At 38.5% G+C, this 23,668-nt stretch overlaps 2 protein-coding genes across 9 annotated transcripts in view; one reads left to right on the top strand and one right to left on the bottom strand.

The window, feature by feature from the left end:
* The window catches only part of KLC1 (kinesin light chain 1), a 45,113-nt gene extending 33,523 nt beyond the window's left edge, over positions 1–11,590 (top strand). For 3 of the 8 annotated variants that reach the window (XM_057365715.1, XM_057365716.1, XM_057365714.1), the window contains exons 14-16: positions 3,006–3,136; positions 7,751–7,817; positions 9,103–11,590. In XM_057365715.1, the coding sequence (XP_057221698.1) occupies positions 3,006–3,136; positions 7,751–7,817; positions 9,103–9,168 (264 nt within the window). In that variant the 3' untranslated portion in view covers positions 9,169–11,590. The other 5 variants (XM_057365718.1, XM_057365717.1, XM_057365721.1 and 2 more) reach the window with 3 other exon arrangements.
* Positions 11,591–16,057: 4,467 nt separating this feature from the next.
* Positions 16,058–23,668, bottom strand: part of XRCC3 (X-ray repair cross complementing 3) — a 10,655-nt gene continuing 3,044 nt past the window's right edge. The window contains exons 4-8 of the mRNA XM_057365713.1: positions 23,425–23,637; positions 19,377–19,531; positions 18,305–18,517; positions 17,754–17,800; positions 16,058–16,693 (exon numbers count right to left, since the gene is read on the bottom strand). Of these exons, the coding sequence (XP_057221696.1) occupies positions 16,471–16,693; positions 17,754–17,800; positions 18,305–18,517; positions 19,377–19,531; positions 23,425–23,637 (851 nt within the window). The 3' untranslated portion in view covers positions 16,058–16,470. The remainder of the gene's footprint in view (positions 16,694–17,753; positions 17,801–18,304; positions 18,518–19,376; positions 19,532–23,424; positions 23,638–23,668) is intronic.

Genomic DNA, 23,668 nt, shown 5'->3' with positions numbered 1-23,668 from the left:
TTATTATACTTCTATTAAAAAAATAACAGCGAGTGCCTGTCATTGGCATTTTTGTAAACTGATCTTGCAGCCTGCTGCAGGACAGATGAAAATCTTTGTGCTACTTATTATAATGTTTGTAGCRTGAAGAAGTATCTTTTCCTACTCTTAAGCTATCTGCTTCAGACAGGCTTTTAGGCATGTAAGTCCCCTTTCAGGTGTGAAAGGAAAACTATGGATTTCACTACTGCAGATGAGCTGATGAGTTACTCTTGTTTAATGAGTGTCAGACAGAGGAGCGTTGTACCAGAAAAATACAAAATACAGGAGATGGTGATGGTAAGGAGGTGTAGTCAGCAGTAGTAAGGTGATTCTCATTGTGAATGACATAAAAATTGGCAATTAAAATTTGCCATAAAAACATGTTGTGGTTTTGGTTTTTGTTTACTCTGGGCTCAGGAATGTATTTTTTTATCCTGGGCTCATGCTTTGGTAGTATTTTGTTAATCAAGCAGTCAGTATTTAACTTCTGAGTTTGATATTTTTATTTTAGATTTAAGGTACCCAAAAACTTGTCTGCTTATTCCTAATGTTCTGGTTAGGTTTACTCTCTAGAGTTATGCTCTATACCTACCAAATTTGTCTTGCCTTTTWTCTTTGGATCATTTGCACTACTATAGTATTGCTGATTTCAGAGCACAGGAATAATTAGTCTTTTTGCTGATGATAATACTTCCAGTTGGAGCTTTGACTTCTGTTTATTCAATCTGCAAAGCTGAAGTCTGTCTTTAAGTGTGAAGAATATTTGCAATTTAGTTTGATACATAAATAGTTAGATTTAGATTTTTCAATCACTTGGTAGCAAGGCATTTTGCCATTTCCAAAGATAATTTTAATTATTGTTCCTCCAGTTGTTATAGGTGATGGCTCTCAAGACAGGCATATTGAGACTGTAGGTAATGGTCTCTGTCCTTGCACAAAGAATGGAAAATGTTCAAGTTGAACCACAGTTTATTTTAAAGGTGGATAGTTTCAGCTGCCTCACTGCATTAGGGATAGCAGAGAAAATTCCACTTGGATTATATATAGACACACACAGAGATATGTTCTAAAAATACYTGTGCAAGTGAATTGACCTAGGCCAGTTGGATTCTAATTCCTTAAGGAAATAAACAGAATTTTGTCTGGAGGTTAGGTGAAGACCTCTTTCTTCTTGCACTTTTGTTTCAAGGAAAATTCCTGACAGAAGTTAAAGCTGAAATGAATGCACTTTGCTCTATTCTTTGTTGGTTTTTTTTAGTTCTTTTTTATTATTTTTTGTGTTAATGTCAACTAAAAAAGAATCCTTTTTTTTTTGTTTATGAAATGTAATAGCTCTYGCTTTTTAAAGGTGTTTTKTATTTTATACARATTCTAACTTGAATGCACAGCATCTGTCATGCTCATTGTGAGTCCCATCTCAGTGATGTAGGTGAAACTGCATAARGATGTGGGTTCTGGTAATTGCAAGGGCCTGCACTTTGTGCTTAAGGGCTGTCCAGATCGTTACTCTGGGGAAAAAACGTTTTGAACATGACCTAGAAATACTGTAAACTAACTGTTCAAAATTGAAAACTGTTGAATTTTTCCCAACAGTTTCATTCAGTTTTTCTCTCTCCGTTTCTGACAGGCCTAGATGCCTTTTGTGATTCTTATACTGTCTCCTGCATGACGGGCGTGCACCATCTTCAAGCTTTAACTTCTCTCTTCAGTACTGACTGCTGTGTTTTAGCAAACCCCTTAAGATTCTTGTCAGAGCTACACTTCCCTGTAAACTGGCCATTCCTTCAGTGCTGGTGTCGTTTTTGGTTTTCTATTTCTGTACCTGTGTAGCTTTGCCAGATATGTATCTAGTCATACCAAATGTTACTACAACCATTTGCTGTGTAATACATTAGTAAAAAAACCAAACAAGTAACAATGACCTTTATAAGTAGCTGTTCACTATGGAATAAAGGTAGTTAAAAGTATCACACAAGGTATTATTGAAATGGCATGATGGTGATCTTTACAGAAGAAAAACCAAACCCGTAAAAGTAAAGCATGTTCTCCAAGTGCTTTAAAATGTATTTAGAGACCTATTATATGGTTAACATCAATATGGAACTCTGGATGTCTTCACTTACGATTATTCTAAAGTAGCATTGCTGTTTAGTCTTTGTGTGAGATTTTGGCAATTATGCTTTTCTCTACTAATCTTGGTGTTCAGTGATTTGTGTATTTGTCTTTCTAACTTCTAATAAACTCACTCCAACTCAGGTGTCTGTCTTTGCTTAGTAGTGCTTTTTTTCTTTTTCAATTCTTCTTTCATAATCACGTAGGTTTYCTATGAAGTAGGAACTGGTCACTTCTAATCTTACTAAACTGTCGGGGTTTTGTAAGAGCAAAACATTTAAAAGTAGAATTGTGATCAGTTGGAAGTTTCTCTGGGTCAGCACAGCAGTGTAAAACATRAATGCAATATATGAAAAATTAATTTCATTGTGGTTTACATTTTCTTTGGTAAAAGTTAAAACAAAGCACAGGAATTTGACCATAAGTATTTCTGATCAGAAATAATTTTGTTTAGGGATTTTAGGGTTAATTAAACATGTTTGCAAGTAATGTAGACATTTAGAAAGAACAAAACAATTTTTTTTAAACTGATGGAATGCTTTTGCTTGGGGCTTGTAGTCGGTTAACCACGGTGTGCTGATATGAAATGGTGGTGGTGAATTGTTGGACCACTGCAGTGGGTTTTTATTAATTATGAATTGTGGCTTGGGCATGTCTTCAGRTTTAGAAATCTTTGTTACACTTTGGAAGGAACCCTTTTGCTYTGGTAATGTTGTAGCTATGTGGTATTGCGTGTTTAGGTAAATGTATATGATATAAGTATATAATAATAGCAACTAAAAAGTAATAATGCATCATTGAAATGTTCTCGAGCCAGGCTTGGGGGAGGGCAGCAAGCTCTTGCAGTTTCACATGTATTCAATTTTTTTCAGGATGGCACTGGATCTCTAAAGCGCAGTGGTTCCTTTAGCAAGCTCCGAGCGTCCCTTAGACGCAGCAGTGAGAAGCTGGTTAGGAAGCTGAAGGGAGGAAATTCCCGGGACAGTGAACCAAAGAACCCAGGGTAATTATCTGTTCTTAGCTGTGCTGGTGTCCCTCGGTCTGTGCCCCCCTGGAGCCAAAGCTGGATCCTAAGGCAGTGCTCCCTTCCCTGCTTAGCCATCATACACAGCTATAGCTTAAATAAAAAAATAGGAAATAACTGCTTAAACTTCCATTGTAAGTTCTGTAACATCTGAGGATTTGTATTTGCTTGTAAGAATTAACTCTATTTGAACAATAWTTTTTTTTTCTTTTTGCCACTTTACCTACTTAAAGATTAGAAAAGCTTCATAGAGCGATTAGTAAATGTTATCTGCAAAACAAACCTTTTCACACAGCAGAAAATGGAGAGAATAGTAGAGAATAATAAATGTTACTGATTTTTACAGTGAAAGCCTGAATACAGTAAGCCCACAATTAACATTCTTTATATAGCTTAKTATGTTGATATATTCTTGATAGAGCTTTATATATTGCTGTGAGCATGAAGAGAATTGCCAGCTGAAGCTCCTCTTGGTTTCTGTTTTTGGAAATCTCAGATGTGAGAGAGTCGAGGAGAGTGTTGGAAAACTTGAACTTAGTTGTTCATCTTAGTAACATTTTGGCCCCTGTAAAGTCAGTGGTAARAATTAACACTTAATGAGTTTGACTGCTCAGTCTTCCCTATCTACCACAGGATTATGGATTTGAATGTATGTAATATTTCTCAGAAATCCCTAAAGTCATGCATAATTGATTGGCTTCTGCAGAGAAGTTGAATTGTTAAAATGCACCTGCTGTTTTTCATAATGGCGCTTGTGGGTGTTTCCTTCACCTGTAACACAACTGCAGTCAATTTTACAGGGCTTTTTGCCCTTGCTATGGAAAACTGGAACTGAATTGACAGGAAACAATGTGACAGYGTCAACTTGTGCTTTAAAACAGTAATTTTGGAGGTCTTGGGGTAACTTCTGATGGAGCAGCTGAATCTGAGTAATGTAGTAGTAGATGATGATGATATTACTTGAGACAGGGTCTCAAAAAGGTAGGATCTCACTCTCAAACCTCACTCAAGGTCAGGGTTTCTGGATGCTCCAGTGAAGTTTTGTCTGACTGTTTTTATAGCTGTAAAACATTATGTACAGCTGCCATACATGCAGAATTATCTTCCTTGCATATGTGTTTCAAATGTAGCCTGATCTCAATTTTAGAGTTAAGTAAAATTTCACTGTCAGGCACTTTGTTGAAGGCACTGAATAGAATTCAAGGTCAAAATTCCTTTGCATTTATTGACCCATCATTAAGAACTGCCTCTGAGAWGAGAGTTTGGGATAAACTATGGAAAGCATGAGATTAGAAGGAAATGTGTAAATGTAAAATGTTTCAGGGTGAACAAACAAAAGCAAGCCAAAATAGAGTAAAAGGGAGATTTCCTTCTTTTTSTTCAGTATTAGATTAGTATCTTCATTTTTATACATTGGTTTTCTGTTTCTATTAAATTCTGTCCAGAGTTCACACATCATAGTTCTGGTATATTGTTGTATGAATAGATATATATACATCTCCATACCTAATTTTGCATTTTCTCCTCATTTTTGTGAGATGTGGAAAGGTTTTCAGTTTCACAAAAGCCAGGAGGTTTATTCYTTACTCTCTGTAGTATTTACAGCTAACTCCTTCTGCAGGTAAAGTAACCCCATGTTTATAGATGTAGGAAATTATGCTTACATATAACTGAAGATATTTGGCTTCGCAGTGCCTGTGAGAACTCACCTGCCTTGTTACTGTCTGTGCTTGAGTTGTGTTACCTGACTGAAGTCACCTACCCACGTTAACAAGAGTTACACTGTGGGGTCTGTAGAACCAGATGACATTTCCTCAGATGAAGGCATTAATGTGGAAGAAAACTGAAAGCAAAGCAATMTTTTCATTGCTTTCCCTTTCTGACAAAATAGTCTTGTCTTTAAATGTCACCATAGTTCCAAGGAATAATGTATTAAAACTTGCGATAGTGTATTGCATTGACAGGCTTTTATGTAAATAGGCACTTGAAGTATACAAAACAGCAAATACTGTAATTTGTGTTCTTGTAATAAATAGAGTGTAAAATCCTGATTTATGTTAGCTGGTTTTAATAAAAAATGCAAAGATTTCTAGTATTAAACACTAGCTTTGTAGGTCGTAAAATATAGTTGTACATACTGAYATTCTGAGAAATCATTTTGGTTTCATTTTCTGAAATAGATTTAATTTTTTTTTTCTGCTTCTGAGTGGAGCAAAAGGGATATTCAGTTGTTRCCATGCAGACCTTTGGGTTTTAGTGTGTTTGATAGCTGAATATTGCAATTCTGACATGGCAGACACACAAAACTTCCTTTCTGTGAAGGCAGCCACTCTAGGTAGAACACTGATGTGCCTCCCTCCCTTACCCTTCCCTGCCTGTGTCTCTGGGAAGACTTTACTTTGAACTTGATTTACACCTCTTGTTTATACTCTGCTTCTCTAAATAGGAATTGACAGTGCTGGTGTGAGCACTGAGTGAGAAATACTTGAATAGCAATACACTCACATCACAGRATGAAGGAAGGACTTAGTGTTCACATTGTTGCTTGATACAGAAGGTTGAAGAGAATMAAATGGAAAACTCATCAGGGAAATTATTTCTTTACAATCTTGCAAAAGCTTTTTTGACAAATAGCAATTATCTTAAAATTGTTCTTGGAAACATGCAATACCTGAAGCAAGGTATCTGTCATATTTCATTTGTCATATTTTTCAAATTTTGTTATKTTTCAGAATTCAGTTCTGTAATAATTTAACTTCAATTAATTCGTGTTCTTTATTTTTACGCCTCAAATAATTTGACCATACAGCAGAACACTAAAGATTTATAATCTAAAAGGGAAAAAAMAAGCTTTTGTTATTGCTCTTATTTATGCACCGGAAAAAACATGCACCTGCATGTGCTTTGTGCGGTTGTGTTTGTAACCCAAAGGGAACTAAAAGTGCATTTGGCAGACTAAAGTTCTTWAAAATGTTGATTTAAACAAACCCAAACAAATAACAGACCAACCCACAAACRAAGTTATATCTCAGGTATGAATATTTTTTTTAATTGGCATTTTAGCAAGAACCTAAAATATGCTTGTGAATTTTTACTGGTGGGTTTTCTCTTTCCCTGGAATGTTTTCCATAAACCTTTATGCTCTTTCGGAGAGTYGTCTGTAACATTTTGTTTGTTTTACAGATTAACTTCCTTTGACTTCCATATATAACCTCTGTACCTGTTTCCTTGAATAAATGAGAGGTTTACACCRTGCATGAGTCCTTGCTTTGTTGTTGCTAACACTCATGTCAAATATTTTAAATTGTGTGCTTCTGGCTTTTGAAACATCCAGATTTAGCGCTGGGGAGAACCAGCCAGCCTGTGTTGTGTGGCAGCTGTTGCTCTGTGTTTTGGTTCATTGTCCTGCTAAGCTTTTGCTTTACCAAAGCATTTAAAACTTGTCCTTTGACTGTTAGCAGTGTTGCTTCAGTAGAAAGAAAAACTTTATATTTAATGTGATCTGTATGGATAAACCTTTCCACATTACTGGAAGGCATTGGAAAGTTTGCTTCAGCCAGTTGTCTCAAGCTGCAGGTAGCCCTGCAGGGTTAGGGCTTGTTGTCCTGTGAACAGCTCAAATTGTTCATCAAATATGTATTCAAAGCCCACATTTAGTTCTGAAACAGTTAAAGAGCTTGTGAAAAATCAGAGCAAATGCAGAACATTCTGAGGCATGGACAGGCACTGGCATAAAGGACGTCAGACATTCCATGATGGGAATCTTAGGGCTGACCTTGAACTTCATTACACAGACCTGAAAATATATTTTGTTAAATTTTGTATATAATTGAGAAATGTAGGTAAATTTTTAATCCTCATCTCAAACAGCAGCAGATATTGCAGTTAATGCAGTAATACTTTGACTGTCAGTAACTCCTGGGTAGGTGATCAGTTTTTTGCCCTCTTTCATTGSTTTCAATACCATATTCCAGGGTGCTTGTTACCAGTGCTTGGAGTGTTGTAAAGCCAAAAGCACAGCCAAAGTTAACAGCAGCAACCATTTTGTTTCCTTTCACTTTGAAATATTAAAAAAAAAATTAAATGCTTTAAAAAATTGATTCTGAAAACTTAGCTAAATAAGGCAGAAAGTACCAAACTAACTTTTGTTGAAGCTTCTTCAAGGTAAATGCTGCCTACACAACTCATGTTTCACATGTTTTTTCTGAAACTGTCTGAATGTTTTGATGCTTTTGTAAGAAGCCACACAAAATTGAAACTGATAATTAAATAATTTATTAAAACTCAGTGTAAGTCACTGTATTATTTTGATGTGCTTTAAAATTTGAGATTTTGAGTTAAATCAATTGCCTGAAAGGTTTAAGCTCTGAGAAGCTTGTAATTTTGGGGGGTTTATATGTAATTAGAACTGAATACAAGCATATTTGAAGTTCCGTAGTTGTTACCTTAAAGGCTGTCCCTCGGATCAGTTTTGGGGCATTGTTCCCATTCCCTTCACTGTGCATTGCTCGTTGTTGTACTTGTGTTTTTAGAGCTGTAGTTTTCAGCCATTCTGATCGGTTTATCCTTGCATGTTCACTGTCCTGGTTGCAGCATGAAGCGTGCCAGTTCTCTGAATGTTCTTAACATGGGTGGCAAGGCTACTGAAGATCATTTTCAAGTAAGAAGCCCTACAATACTCTTACAAAAATAAATATTGTTAGTAGGGTTTGGGATAAAAAGAGTGTGATAAATCATAAACTCACAGTGATTGTAAGGTCCTGCTTCAGTAAGGTGTTTGAAGTGTGTGCTCAAGGCATCATTCTGTGACACTTTAATGAATTATGATTAATTTTAAGAAAGGTTTGAAGTCCAGCCAGTAAAGAGCATTGGCTTTTATAATACCAAGCAGTCTGTGGCTTTGGACTTCTATTCCAGTGGATATAAAACTTAGGAATATTACGTTCTTGTAAAAGCAACTTAAAAATGCAAGAACTGTTAAAGCCCAGTTCAGTATGTTTTTACTTCGACCCCTTTATTGCAGAGAGCCCTGTCATTGTAATTGCTGTTTCTGAGGTGGCACAGGAGCAGTCTCAAAAGTTTGTCTGATTTGTGTTGTGCTTCTGCTAATATAAAACTTACTTTGCTTAACTGTTCATGGTGTGCCCAAGTGCTACTCCTCATTGCCTGTTTTTACCTAACAAATCACTGTTTAAATTGTCAAATGAGCGAGCAGCGTTCTTCTAAACACTGCTGTGTGTTTTACTAACACAGTAACTGCTACTAATTCTAGGAAGATAAAATTGCTTCTCCACTAACAAAACTGTAGGTGAGGATCTTCATCACCACATGTCCTAAAGTAGAAGGAAAGCCCCAACTGCAGCTCTCGTACTCCCCAGTGGTGTAAAGGTGTTGTAACATTTACCTGTCATGAATGTGCTGCACTTCAYTATGGTTGGAAGTGTAAGCAAAACTTTGCTTAGGGTGAGCTTCAGCCAAAACAAATCCAGGGTAAAGCACAATTCTCTGCAGCAACAGTGCCAGGGTTTCAAAGAGATGTGTCCCAGGTGCCCCTGACTGGATGGATCCTTACTGTGCATTTAATTGGTGTGACTTCCAGGAGTTTTTTTTGTTGGTGTGTACAACACAACAGTAGAATTGGTTCCCACTTCTTGTGAACTTTTGTAGTTCCTCCACTATAGACACCCATGGCAGTTCCCATRAATGGGCTCATGCAGTTTTGATCAGGTGTGGATTGGATTGTAAGGGTGTGTGTAGTTTACAGTACTGCTAGGTAAAATTGGGGAAAAATATGTTTATTGGAATCCGGAAAGCATCCCCCTATCCAGCACAAATGGTTCTCAGTAGTTCCTTAGGTTTGTTCCCATTTGTTAAACTAGTACTTTTGTTTGCTTGAACTATCTGGACATCTGCTTAATTTGTTTGTTTTTTTCCCCTTCACACAGGAGCGAAATAATTGTCTGACAGACTCGCGAGCTCTGAGTGTCAGTCATTCTGATTTGGCGCATTGAGATTTGGGACAGAAGCTAGCTAATGTTCCTGTGTGAATAAAGAAGCACTGAGACCTTCAAAGCTTTGGTTCCTCATGCTTGTGTATAGGAACACCTAGCTGGTAGATGATGTTGTTTTTTTTCCAATGGACTGCTGTTTTTAATTTTTAATAGGGACAATTTTAAACACAACATTAGTGGGTGTTTTCTTCTAAAGGAAAACTATAGATTCATACTGCTCATTGCACTCCTCCCATTCATGCTACTTACATAAATTTCTTTAATAGATCTGACTATTATAGCAGCCAAAAAAAAAAGGTAAAAGTACAAACACCTTCACAGCGTACCAAAATGCAATGGTGTTGGAAAATGCAATTAAAATTAAATGTGTGGCAGTAAATACACACAGTGCTGGAATGAGAAATGGATAAATTTATGTGCATTACTGTAGAAATTCCAGTTGAGCATTCTATAGTGGTGAGGTTTGCCCTGGCACCACTGATTCTTGTAATGATAGAAGCCTTGGCAAAACAGCACTTAGACATGACTTAACCACTAGACTGAGCTGTTAAATCTTACAGAAGTGATGGCTGGGGGTAAGTTACATTTAGATAAAATGAATAGGAATACCTGTGACCATAACTTTTGATAATGTAAGTCTTAGGGCACAATAATCAATSGATATAGGATGGTTTGTGTGCATCAGGAGAAATGGAAAAAACCTTTACCCTGTGTGGTTGAAGAATACACAAGTTTTGGACTGCAACTGTTCCAGAGCAGCTGCTGCTGCTCTCAGGGAAACATCGAGCCTCAGGTTGACTTTCTTGCTTGTCCACTGGAATTCACAATCCCATTCTCTGTTTGCTGAAAGTGCCCAACGTTTCCTTATGCTGATCCCAAATCCTGCCTTTCTCCACAATAGCTGGTGACAGCAGAAGCAGGCACCTGCACGCCGGGATGTTCCGCTGTGGAGTAGCTGCTCTGCAAGGACCACTCAGTGCTAAGGGCCCTCGTGGAAGCACTCGATGGCCGTAAGTGGCAAGTGACCCGTGTGACCACATATCCACTTAGGTTAATATATGTGTGCTGTCTGTATACAGGACTGCTGCTGGAACTAAGTATGTATGTTTTAAGGATTTTATAGACATTAGGATTTCCTTYTGCTTTTCTGTAAAGCTTGTAATTTTGTTCATCTTTTGTAAAAATTCTTACTGGTGTGAAGTTGGATGAGAAAGTAAAAAAAAAACGAAGCAGTGTGTGTACAAATGTATTTGTGGTCATAGTTGTGAGTTGGAAAATGTCGAACAAAATTAACTTTGGGAAAAGCTGGAAAATTCATTCAWGGTCAGCACCAGCTGAAGGAGGTAAAATATAGGAACATACGTAAGTTGTAGTATTTGAACAGGCTGTGAAAAGTTATTAGACTTAGTACKTAGTGAGTATTTGACTGGGTTTGCACCCGGTTTTAAGTTGGTTRCAGTAACTGATGCAAAGAGTTGTCCGTGTAATGCACTTAACAATGTTTACCAGGAGGTACCGTCTGAGCATCTCTGCAGAGGAAGCTGCGCTTGGTGCACCTGCTTTAGAGACAGTTTAGCAATGGTGAGAGTCGATGCTGCTAATAATTATGTAGAAGTTTTAGCACATAGTGCAATTCATTAATGAACTYGAGCAGGAACAGGTTGTTGCTCGGTTATCTTAACAATAGATACTCATATAATGTTGACTCTTGAGTTTTAATCTTTTTATTAAGAGCTTTTTATATTWAAAAAGTGTAATATATATACTTCTTTTTTCCTTCCTAAAGTAAAACGTGTTCTATAYCCCCACTGGTGAATTGGGCTCTGTGCACAAAGGCAGATGGAGCTGGCTTTGCTSTAAGAACCGTGTCAGGCTGCCAGGCCAGGGGTGCCCATGTCCAGCCCCTCCTCCGGCCAGGAGCCACCCAGAGCAGTCCCTGTTCCACACCAGGTGCTCCTGCTGCCTGAGCAGCACTGCAGGCCCTGCCCCACTTGGAGACACCCACAAAAGTCTCGCTTCCAAAAAAAACCCCACAAAACTATTGAGACACAGAACTGCTTCAGTAATAAGGAATTACTAAAACTGAAGGATGTGTTTCCCACATCTTACAACTTTGAAGGAAAATTACTTTTTGCAACCTCTGAAAAAAACCCAACCCTGTGTAAATAGCAGTAAATTATGTAACCATACCAAATGACAGTGTACAGTGAGTTTCAAAGTGCAAGACTGGTGTGTTGATGGTGATAGTGAGGGAACTCTCTTGGTCAGGATCTTGCTGTTGGTGGCATTACTAATACTGTGCTTTTAAATGTTTTAATCMTTTATATAGTATTTTAAAGTGTGATGGAAGGTTAAGTTGTTGAACTAATGCTTATTAAACAATTCTTATATTTAAAAGGTTCACTTTTTTTTTCTGAGAACAGATTTCTTTAATCTATAAATCCATGAGAATAGTAGCCAAGTCCTTACATTGTGCTGTTTGCAGTTTGAGAAGGACTCRTAAAAAACAAAAACCAAATTAAAGTCAACATTCCCTGTATTTGAATCGTAGATGAGTTACTGTCAGGATGTGGTTTGTGTACATTTATATGTCAGATGGTTCACTTTTACTCAATATTTTCTTTCAGGGTTTCCTCTTGTACGTTTCTAGTTGTGGCTAAGAGTCTGCAWAAAGAATACATCCAGAGTATCCAATTGTATAATTCTTGGATRTCTTCAGCACCAAACTAAATCAACAGTTTTGATGAAACAGAAAACTAGAAAAGACCTTTAAAATTGACAGACAAGTTAGTAAAACKGCAACCTCAGTAGTGTGGTTGTGTTTCTAATCTGGCATTTTTGTCCTTGACCCAAATTTTACGAGTGAACTTGTATAAAAATATAACGAGGACTCCAGGTTAGGCTTCAGATTCTCCTGCAAGCAGTGGTGAGTCCAGGGTGTACAGCAGGATGTGGGATGAATGGAATCATTACTGATAGAAAGGTGCCTGTTGCCCTTCTGTCTCTGGTTGTGTGCTATATTGGCAATATTTGGTCTTGAATTTAGATCTTACTAAATAGTCTTGTGAAATGTAACTTTCATTATTTTCTYCTCTTCTGGAGGAGTAACTGACCTATTGCTGTGGTGTGTCTGCACTTTCACAATGCAAAAAGAGTCAGTTATCTACAGTTTGTMCTTTTTCTTACAATAAATTACACCYTCATTCCCCAAGCACTCSKGAATCATAGTMAATTAAAATGATTTTGAGCTTGAGAAGCATTTGTACTTAAATTGTATAATTTGAATCCAGAGATTTTGCAAGTGGYGTGGTTCTGTTGTAAATRCCTAGTAAAAAGGGTGTGCAGTGCTGCACTGGCAGTATGTTTACAGTAGTTGATGAGTTTAAGTTACTTTGGGTTTCGTTACACAGGTTATGTGTTGTGTCTGAAGGCTGCTAAGAGAATGGAATTTTGGTCATGTTAGTCTGTACTGACAGAATAAATGGTATCAGATATGATGATGTGAAGTTCAGTTTCATTGTCCCCAATTTACAGAAGTATGGGGGGGATTGTTGTAGCTATTAGAATTGAAGAAAAGCTCAAACATCTACATAGGATTATTTTTTTTCCTCTAAACCCATTCACAGTCACAGAAGTTGTAAAACTTCTTCGTTAGCGCTGCTTGTAAATGAGAAATACTTAGGAGAAAACCACAGTTGGAAGTTCATTTAATGCTCTAACTCCATCAAACAGGTTGAAGCTGCTCTTACAATGTGCTGGCACACATAATAGAGACCAAAATGTGGATACCCCATGGAACAAGAATGRTGAAGTATTTTTAACACCAGATCTATCCTTAGGTTCCCTGTATTTACACTCTCATCCCAATTCAAGCATGGAAAGCTACCRAGTCTTTAGTTTTAAGCTATGTAGTAGAAGCATTTTATTCTAGTGGTGTTGGGTTACGGGATCATTCAGCCAGGTCAGTTCCATGCAATCAGCAATGGTCTTTTTTGTTTTCTAGGACTTCGTTTAAAAAACAAACCCAAAACCCAACAGCAAAACCAGAAAACCATTTGTAATGTCAGCGTTCCTTTAAGGAGAACACACAGGACATCCCCACACAGAGCCCCTGATATGTGATTTAAATGTTTGATTTTAAAAGAACAAACCAAAAACCTTTCCAACACTGGCTTTTAGGWGCTGCATTTGATCTCCATGAGTAGTTGCTGCTCATCACAGCTATGGTTGAAATCCCATTAAGAGTTCACCTGTCTGTCTTACCCCATAAAACTGTAGAAAATAAACTTCCACAAAYGTTACCTGTAACAGCAGCAAAACACTGTGATTTGAACAAGAAATTTTTAATGAAATTGTTCAGCATGTTTTACYACGTCTGTTTTATCAATAGGTCAGTTGTATAAATTCTTTACTAAGTACAAATGAATATARTTCTCCTTTTCCAAAGGAGCAATCCCAGAATCCTATTTGAGCTTTCTGCTGAAAAAAGGCCTCTTGAAATCCATCACAGATTTGTAGTGTAATTTTAAAATATTTGAARTTTCTCAAGTGTCATTTAATTTTTTAATATTAATAAGTGTAGAAAAATATTTAAATGTAGTCTTGCAGGATAAAGACAATACATTCTAGACTGTAAATCTTGTTTGTAAAAACTACTTCAGTTTTTTTTTTTGTATAGAAACAAATCTCAGTTGTGAAACCCAAAGATGAATAAAGCTGTATAAAGGGAAGGTTCTTAAATTGCGTTTATTAAAACTTAAGCATATTTCAACACTTATAACACAAGGCTTCAAAAGACAGGTGCTGTGTCAGGTTCCCATGAGGGTTTGCAGCCCCAAAACTGCACTTGGGTCAGATGGACATCCTGGGCTGCTGCCTGGGGTGGGACTGAAGGACAGGGCAGGAAGTGGAGTGACTGAGTGTTGGCTGTGCACCTCGTGGGGCTCAGCTGCATTTGAGATTCTGGGGTTTGTGTGTGCTGAAGAGCCAGGAGACAAACTGGAAGTAATGCACTCTGACTCAGCTGGAGAGGGAAATAACCGATAACAGGAGCAATGACAGAACACCTGAGAAGGTAAAACGTTACTTGTATTTGTTGGTAAAAGTGGTTTTTACCAGGTAACCTGAACTTTGATTACAAACCCATTTGTGACTTTTAACACTTGAGCCTGTTCCTGCAAGCAGTCAAGTTGCAAAAAAAGAGTGATCAAAATATTACAGAACAAGAACAAACGGTTCTGAACATGGCTCCCAGYGAGGCAAACTCCTGGCACTGGAGCCCAGGACTTGATGAGGCTCTTCTGTAAATGAATATCCAGGTAGGGGTTGATGACTCCCATTAATCAGATACATCTTTGTGCCTGCTGTTTTTTTCCAGTCAGCACAATAGGATGAACATTATCTTGGCTGCAATTCCAGCCCACATACACAGGCCAGGAATAGAACTGGAATGTTACCTGTGCTGCATTAGTTGATCCTTATTAAAATTGTCAGGAAGGAGGCATGGAAGGTAAGGGTTTGAAGGAGGTGGCCCTGCATCTGAGCTGTGGCACTCTTTTTCCTTAGAGTACACAAAGGCTTCTAAGCTTCATGGTTGAATTTTATTAAAAAAACACTGTGCAGTCATTTCCAAATACAGAGAATTAAGACATTTTAGAAAATTTAGACACAACTTGTACTATTTGCACAAAGTCCTCTGAGACATATGAAGGGATTGCCAAAGGCAGTGAAAGCAACTCATCCTTTCTGCTTGCTTACAGTCTCCTTCCTTCAAGGAAGCTTCAAGCTGTGCCTGTTCTCCTCTGGAACTTCCTAAGGCAGCATCTCTTTTCCTTGTTCCTTGAGAAGTCTTGCCATAGCTGAGRCAGTGTATAGCCAGCCAGAACTTTTCCTTTCTGCTACGCAGCTGCACGCTTCCACATGAAAAGATGGATGAATGTCCTGAAGGAATGTGAATGGGGAAAAGGCAGAAGGGGAAGCTGTTTCACAAACACAGGGTTCCTTGGCCAAAAGACAGACCTGAGCAATGCAACTCCACAGAAACACGTGCAGTTCTTGTCTGGGCCAGTTGGGGAGGCAGCAGGAGTAAAAACCTGAAAGCTCGATCAGTGTGTGATGCAAGTGAGCATCACTCACTGACAGGAGCAGGCACCCAAGAACAGAGGCCTTTGGAAAGTGTTACTTCACCTGGCTTGCTTTCATATGGAATAGAGTGATGGAAAAATACAGCCATAAGAAGAGTGGGTGTTGTGGCAGTGGTCTGAAAATAACAGAAAAAAGGTAACAAAAATAGGGGAAAGATGGGAAGAAAAACCATGTGAAGCTGTAACTAAACAACAAAAATCACTTGAGAAGAGCAGTAACATCTGAAGGGATGGAAACATCAGAAGGTGCCATTCAGGATCAYGGCTGAGCTGAGAGCCAGCAGAAGGGACAGAGGACATGAGAGGCAGCAATCCAGAYGCCCATGTAGAATGCTGATCCAGCAAAACACAGAGCAGGGCAGGGCATCAGGAAGAACACAAAGAGAGACCTTGCCCTGAGGTAACACAGCTTCAGCAATGGGCAAACAGAACAGGGGATGKGGGATGTGGGTTGAAAGAGGCTAAWGAGGCTTTTGCTATGAAGGGAAGGGACTGGAAAGCAGGAAAAGAGTGGAAATGAACTATTAAAAATATTTTTAAGAGTGTTGTGAAGCCAGATATTCTTCTCTAGTACAAAGGCAGTAAAACTTTAATTCTTACAGTAAGATGTTAAAATCGAGTACCTTTATGGTATTACTTTCTTTAAAATCTTAATAACAAGTGGTTTTAAAATAGGACAGCTGCTTGGTGGTGAAGAATGGCTATCCTTAATTGGCAGAAGAGAGACCAGAGACCAGTTCTATGAGACCCAGAACCAGCAGCAGGCAATTAACTGGTTGAATTCGAGTCGCTTTGTGTCTGGAAACAGAGTGGGTACACAACTGCAGTAAATGCTGTTTGCAGATTAGCATGCTATTAAAATTAGCCATCATGGGGATTGCTACATCCCACTCCACTGTGCAGCCCCCCCGCCTGCCCACAGCTTCACTCTCCTTCAGAACTTTCAGGACACTGATTGCACAAGGAAAAGCTGAATATCCAAGTGTGGAAAGATCTTCTTTCACAATGCAGACAAGGCTAAATGCAGTCATATCATTGTTCATATACTTCACCATTCATTTCTCTCAACTAGGAAGAGTTGCATTTTGCTGGTACTCCTGCCTGAAGCAAAGTAGTTCTGATACATTTTTTGAGCAGGATGCTTTACTGTGCAAAAGGGTTATTTTATTCCTTTTACACCTTCCAGCTGTACTGTATAGTAGCAAAAGGATGGAGGGAGATGAGGAGCAAACACTACCCTTAAAATCCTCATGCTTCCAGCGCTGTGTGATGCCACTCCRGATGATTGTCCAGGCAGTGATATCCGGCTGACCATCAGTCTCATCAGCAGCTGATTGGACCAGGTTATTCCAAGTGCTGGAGTGACTTTGTTACCCACTATCCTATAAAGAAAGTATTAGACATTTCTGCATGCATGGATTTCATATGGAGTATTTWCACTTCTGCTGTAACAAAATTGCACTGGAAGACATCTTTTACCACATCTCTAGGAAACTTTGCTATAGCAAAAACTATAAGTCTATGAAGACAGAGGTGACAGGGTTTACTCACAAAACTTAGATTCTCTCTGTAGCAAGGAAACAGCTGGAGAAGTGCTGCTATACAGAACTGTCAATTCTCTCAGCTACAGCCATGGAGAATACCTGCCTCTGTSTGGACAGGCCCCTCTTGCAACAGGAAAACCACAGGAGAAAGATGGTTGAACTTTTAATATTTGAAGATTTGAAGTCTGTAATTGATGGCCTTGGATTCCATTTGCARGTATATTTAGAAATGTTGAGTAAACAAAACACTGCATATGTATGACTTTTAACCCAAGGTTTAAAACAATCTTTTTCCCTGGAAAAAAAGAGCAATTTCTCCAGTAAAAAAAATGCAGGATAACCAGGAAAAAGAATATTTTAATCTTATCCTTGTTCTGTGTCAGTTTCAGACTCAGAAGGACACTTGTGAACTTCTCACAAGCACCCATTTATCTAAGACCCGTCTTAYATACTAAATCAGGGTTATAGTTAGGATTCAAACAACAAATACATACATTTGAATCCTGTTAACATCTTGGTGTCAAAAGTTATTATTTTGGTTTAGCCACTGACAAAGCCATCTGCTAAGGTTTGGTTGCTATATTTTTTAAGCAGACAGAAGGTGTACTCAGTTATATCAGAGACAAGATGCAAAAATATTCTTGTGTAAGCCAGTACACCAGCCATCAACTCCAGGGATTTTTTTCCCTGCTAGTTTGTGATTAGGGATTGCAATGTACAATATATGAGTTTCTTTTTCACAGCATGAGTTATTACTGATATCCAGCAAATTCAGCATTGCTGGGTAAATGCCCCACTGCTCCTCACATGACCTTGTAGCTTACACTGGATGTAGAGAGAACAGAGTGGCTCAGTGCTGCTGTGTTTGACATTGTCACACACTTTGTGGATGACTCACCTACAACTGCACTGAGCAGCTTCCGACTCACTCACTGCATCCGTTACCTGAAGCACAAAAACAAGGTTTGCAGCTGACCTAGGGTTATGTATTGAGCAAGCAGTAGGGCACAGAGGGGAACAAAGACAAGAAAATCCAAGTTATTACATCATATATTAAGCCAAGTTAGAAATCCCTTATTCTTTCAAGGCAAATTAAAAGGGAGTTGTGAGTTACAAGCTGAGTTGACAGTGTTAGAACTATTTAGCAAGCTGCAGCTTACATGAATTATGCTACTTCTAGATGCTTGTTAAGAAAAACCCACAAAACCCACATGTGCAGTTGCTATACATACCTATTTTTGTTAGCTTTAGTGGGCAACTTTTGAGAACATTAACAGTCTATAAACACTTAAATAATAGACTTTGAGTAGTTAACATGTACTAAAGTACATCAGTTTAAGGAAGCTTCAGTTTAAGGAAGCTTCAGTTTCCATCAGTCAATAGTCAGCTATAAAATGTGACTGTTTATTAAACAGTCCCTCTAGAATAAGAAGCAATTTGATATCATACCTGATTGATGCACATGATGGGTGTCCTGAACCTGGTGCTCAGGCTGTGAAGCTGTGCCCCAAAGGTCTGCAAATACCGAGCCTTCAGCRCAGACTCGGAAGGGCCGAACTCGCAGCGGAACAGGGCGGCGATGGAGTCGATGACCACGAGGCGCACCATGCCCCGAGCCAGCAGCAGGGACAGCCGCCTGGTGATGCACTGCTGGAAGGTGTCCTGCCACACAGACACACAGCCACGGTGACACAAGGCAGAGAACCCTGCTGGCACATCACGAGAGTGAACTGCAGCAATCGCCACTGCAACATGATCTCCAGGAATTTCTGATCGTGAAGGCAGCTCATGGATTTTTAAGTCTCACCAGTAACCACATCTGGTGKTTTTATTGAAGAGAAAACTGAAGAGACCAAATTTCAACCTACAATTACCTGCAGCTCTGACTTTACTGATACTTCAAAATCTCAAGGGTGTAATACTACAATCCTAAACTGCTCCTGTTTTTGCAGAGTAACAGAATGTTAAGGGTTGGACCTTAAAAGATCATCCAGTCCCAACCCCCTGCCATGGGCAGGGACACCTCACACTAGGCCAGGTTGCTCAGAGCCACATCCAGCCTGGCCCTAAACAATGCCAGGGATGGGGCAGCCACGATTTCTCTGAGCAACCTGTTTCATTATCTCACCACCCTGAATTTATAGAAATTCAGTAAAGAATTTCTTCCCAATATCTAACCTAAATTTCCACTCTTTCAATTTGTACTCTTGCCCTATCTCTACAGTTCCTGACAGAGAGTCCCTCTCCAGCTTCCCTGCAGCCTCTTCAGACACTGAAGGCTCCTATGAGGTCCCCACACAACTTCCTCTTCTCCAGGCTGAACAGCCCCAACTTTCTCAGCCTGCCTGAGGACGGAGTGGTTCTCACTGAAACACTCGGGACATAAGACTACCATTAAATATTCCAAACAAGTTACAGATTCTGCTGCTCTTCCACTAAGGAACCATTAACTATAAAATACTACCTCAAATCCATTATTCATCAAGTCTTAGAAACATWCTTACTTTGTGCCACCACTTACCAGATCTGCTGCACGCTCAACAAAAATACTGTTTCCAAATCTGATCTTCTGTATGATTTCAGCTGGAACATCTGCACGCAGCTTGTGCTGTTGMTCTATGAGCTGCTGCAAACGTTTGCTTGGGAACACATCTTCTGTACAAATGTAGACAGCTCCTGCAGCCAAGGAAACCACCTGTGGTTACAACAGGGCTCTTACACACACRCTTTTCTTAACAGCACAAATTGTATCAGACATTCTGCACTCAAAAGATACACATATGGACCTGGACATCCATGTTACCTTYTTTTTCTGCAACCATGTTGAATCAATGATGAACAAAAACCCCACTCCTGTGACTTCCTTGCAGTTGCTTGTTTCTTTTTTCAGTGCTGGGACACTGGATTTTGTACTCACACCTGGGTGACACTCACTATGCAGAGCTGTGGAACACCTGCCCACCTGCCCTTGGTGATCAAAAGTATCACAGTTTATTCAACCCACAAACACAATTACACTGCACAGATGGCCCGTTTCAGTCAGAAATCCAAAACACAGCACTAYGAAATATATTAACTATGCCAGCCAAAATCAGTGCTAGTATTTTTGATTCATATTGCTCAGTGCTTTCTAGCTTCTTGGTTTTAAATTTACATATGGAAGGGTATTGATCACCACAATTTCTAAGTCAGTTTTAGAGGATCATTTATCCAATCTCATTCCAACTAACTTCCTGAAAATGATAAAAACCATTATACTTCAATCACAGTTCTGTGAGTGATGTCTAGATTTTCACTATGGTTTCTTGATTAACAAGTGTRTGTTACTGCAGAGAAAATTACCCATACRMATCAAAGGTGTTGGGAAAAGGAAKCACAATTACAAGCATYATTTTMTTTATTAAGAGAGTGTTACTGTTGTTGAAGAGTATCTTTACTAAGGGCAGTCCTATCAAACATTCAATTTCATGATTGCTAAAAAGCCAGTAATCCAAGAAACATTTCTAAACATAAATTTGGCATGATGTGTACCTAGCACACTCACTGAAACAAGCCAATAATACAACAGTTACACCACAAAACTGAAAATCATAATGGTGCAAATTCAAACCCAAGTAAACAGAAAATAAAAACCCAAAGATATGCAGCTTCCTTAAGCTCATGTGGTTTCTGAATTTTGCACTAAAAATACCTGTGGTAACTTTTCTTGAGACAACGGCTCCTAAGGTAAAGCATTCTGACCTTYTCAGCTATTTTTATTGAAGCTGACTGCCTTTGCACAGTTTTGCCTAATTCTGAAAGACAGGGATTTCYGTACTGTGAATACTGGGTTCACAGAGAAATCATCTGCTTTCTAAAAACCAGACCTGCCTTAAGCAGGATGTCCCTTGTCCTCTCATTGGTTTACTTAAAAAGGATGGCATGTCTGTTACTTCAGATTTCCTAGTCACTGGGGCTCTTTCAGATGCAGATTTGCATTTCCAGATAGATGGATGCTCCACTGATTAAATAATTGTATTTTGATCCAGAGTTATTGCAACATTGAAACTTCAAAACAGAAGATCTGAGAAAATTGCTGAAAAAATATGTAATTTTCCTGGAGGAAAAGAAATGTAATTTTGTCCTAAAAATCTTCTTTGCTGGTAATTTCAGTACAGTATATAAAAACAGACAGGTACAAACACAAGGCAGAAACAAAAGAGTATAAAACAAGCAAGCTTATCTGTTACAAACGTAATTGCAGTCCAGTTTCACACTTACACCTGATGAACAAGTAAATTGAGGCAAAAAAAAAGGGAATCCTACAGTTGTAATATCTGCAGGTAAAAAAAAAAGAGCTGGAGAAGCAAAAATGTGGTCGTCTCTGTTCCACTAGTCCAGCAACCTCAGTTTAACTGATCTGTATAGATACACACTATCCTTGTGGTAAATTCATGCCAGCAATTTTAAAGTTCAAGTTAACAGTTATTTAGTAATTTTTTTTACTGAAAAACTTGTGGAAAAAGAAAATATACTTATTCTTTCATAAGAACAGTTCTGCTTTATGGACTATCTTCTGTCCATGAAGTTTAGTTTGTAAGGCTAGAAGAGTCTGACAAATAACTAAATAAAGTATAAAAGGCTGATGCCTAGTTACAAAACAAAAACACTTAATAGTCACAAATCTTTAATGGTGACTTGTCTTAACCTAAATAAAAAGAGGAGATCAGTACAACARAAAAGTCCATGGCATTGTGCTACTTACAGATTATTGGGAAGCTGCCAACACAAGTCAAGAGCCAGAGTAGGAATCACTTTTGACAAAGAAGCTGAGACATGCTCTTAAGAACTCAGTCAGGGATCACCAAAGAATCTTTCATCACAGATCAAACAAAACCCCAACAGAAATCAGCTATTTCATCAAATCTATTATTCAGGCCAATAAATGTGTTATGCTGGTTGACAAAAAAATAACACCAAAAAAAAAAAAAGAATAAAACCCACTGAAACCCCTCAACCTCAAAAAGGACAAATTTTGATTCCTATGATCATCATCTGTCATGCACCAAACCTGTTTGTTAAAAAGAATCAGTAGCAAGCTTTGTTTTCTAATTCAGAATTCTAATATGGATATTAATTTGTTCCATTATATTAATGTATTACTTATGAATATGGGCATATAAAATAAATTCAGCCAACACACAATTGAACACAACTGACATTCCTAGAACAGCAGAAAGATATCCTGRAGGCAAAGGAGGCCTTTGTTTACTTTGCTGCCAACCTCCCTGCACTGAGAATCATAAGCAAGACTAGCACTGAATTTAATGAAGCAAATGTTTAAAGAAATGTATTTCAACATCACCACTTATAAGAAGGGAAGTTTCCAAGCACCAAAAAAATACAATGTACAATAATTTTATACCAGTAGTAAAGTTTTAGCATTGAGATTAATCTTGCACTGGTAGCACCAAGTTCTGTGAGAGTTTCTAAGCTTTGCTGTTCTCATATTTCCTAAAGGATAAAAATCCTCATAGCTTATGTAAACTTTAATGTCTGTATTTCTCATCACACAAGAGTGTCATTTGGGTGCTGGGCACCTTCTTCTGTACCTCATTCTRGTTTGTTCCTTGATTTTAACATAAACAGGGAGAAGTGCTGGAGCAGGGATAAAAATGTATTTKCATTCAAACTACGTGCAGCAGTTAGCAGCAACACACAAAGGAACAGAACAAAATACAATTCTTCTGCTCTGATTAATGACATGTAATGTAAGCCACAGGCTCCTCACATCCCTTTAAGCAAGATMTTAATTTGTACAGTCCATGATTTTTCCACATGGGTGGATACAGTTCAGGGAATTACTAAGTTTCCCCACAAGGAGCCACTGAGCTGCCAGATAAAGCCAGGGCTGTATGGAAGGAACAGCAAGGTCACAGGCAAAACACACCTAAGGCAGATTACCAGAACTCTCAGAAATGACATAGGTTTCTTCCCTTTCTACAGGAGCATAGAAYAGCAAAAAATAAATAAATTAGGAGTTAGATTAATGTGATACAAGAGTAAAAAAAAATACTCAAAGACCAAACCTGTAGACTTTAGCAAAACCAGGAAAATCACAGATACAAAACAGTATTACCTTTCTTCAATTATATTTCCATCAATTTTATTCTGTAAATCATTATAATTATTGTTACCAAAAAAAAAAAGACACTCCAGCTAGGGAATATGTACCAAGATGTTTGTGGAATGCTATCTGCTGAGCTGTTTCCCTGAGACTGTTACCTGAGGAGTCAATGAACACTCATGACAGCAATACTTTTCTTACATTGTTTGAGTGTGTTTAGTTTAACTCAGAGTGGCAGGCAGGCAAACAACAGCCAACAGTAATTTTGAATTAAGTTATGTTGTGCTGCAGGATGTGCACAGCRAGATTTCCTCTCTGTAAAGAAGAGATTCATTACTCACTGACTGGCTTCCTACTGAAGCTAGACATGCACTCAACATGTGCACCTGCYTTAATGATGTTCCTACAGACAGTATATTCCTCCAAATGGAAAATCAATCCATATTTACAGTTCAGCACTTACCAGACTCTAATCCACCATATTTGTAAGGATATTGCACACACAGACACAGTTGTAAACTAATCTGAGTCTTCCCAGCAGAACTCTCCCCGGCAAGCTCCGTGATTCCCACTAAAGGAATGCCACCTCTTAACAAGTTGTCTAGAACTGAACATCCCAGGCTCAGCTTCTGGTGTTGGGAGGTGAGATGATCTTTATCCTGGTAGAGCTGAAGTGCTGCAGGGTTTGAGATGGTTTTTTAATGATT

The sequence above is a fragment of the Malurus melanocephalus genome, unplaced genomic scaffold (assembly GCF_030028575.1).
Source record: "Malurus melanocephalus ecotype Western Australia unplaced genomic scaffold, MMel_1.1 scaffold_57, whole genome shotgun sequence".
In the NCBI taxonomy this organism is placed as follows: domain Eukaryota; kingdom Metazoa; phylum Chordata; class Aves; order Passeriformes; family Maluridae; genus Malurus; species Malurus melanocephalus.
This window is presented reverse-complemented; position numbering and strand designations above follow the sequence as displayed.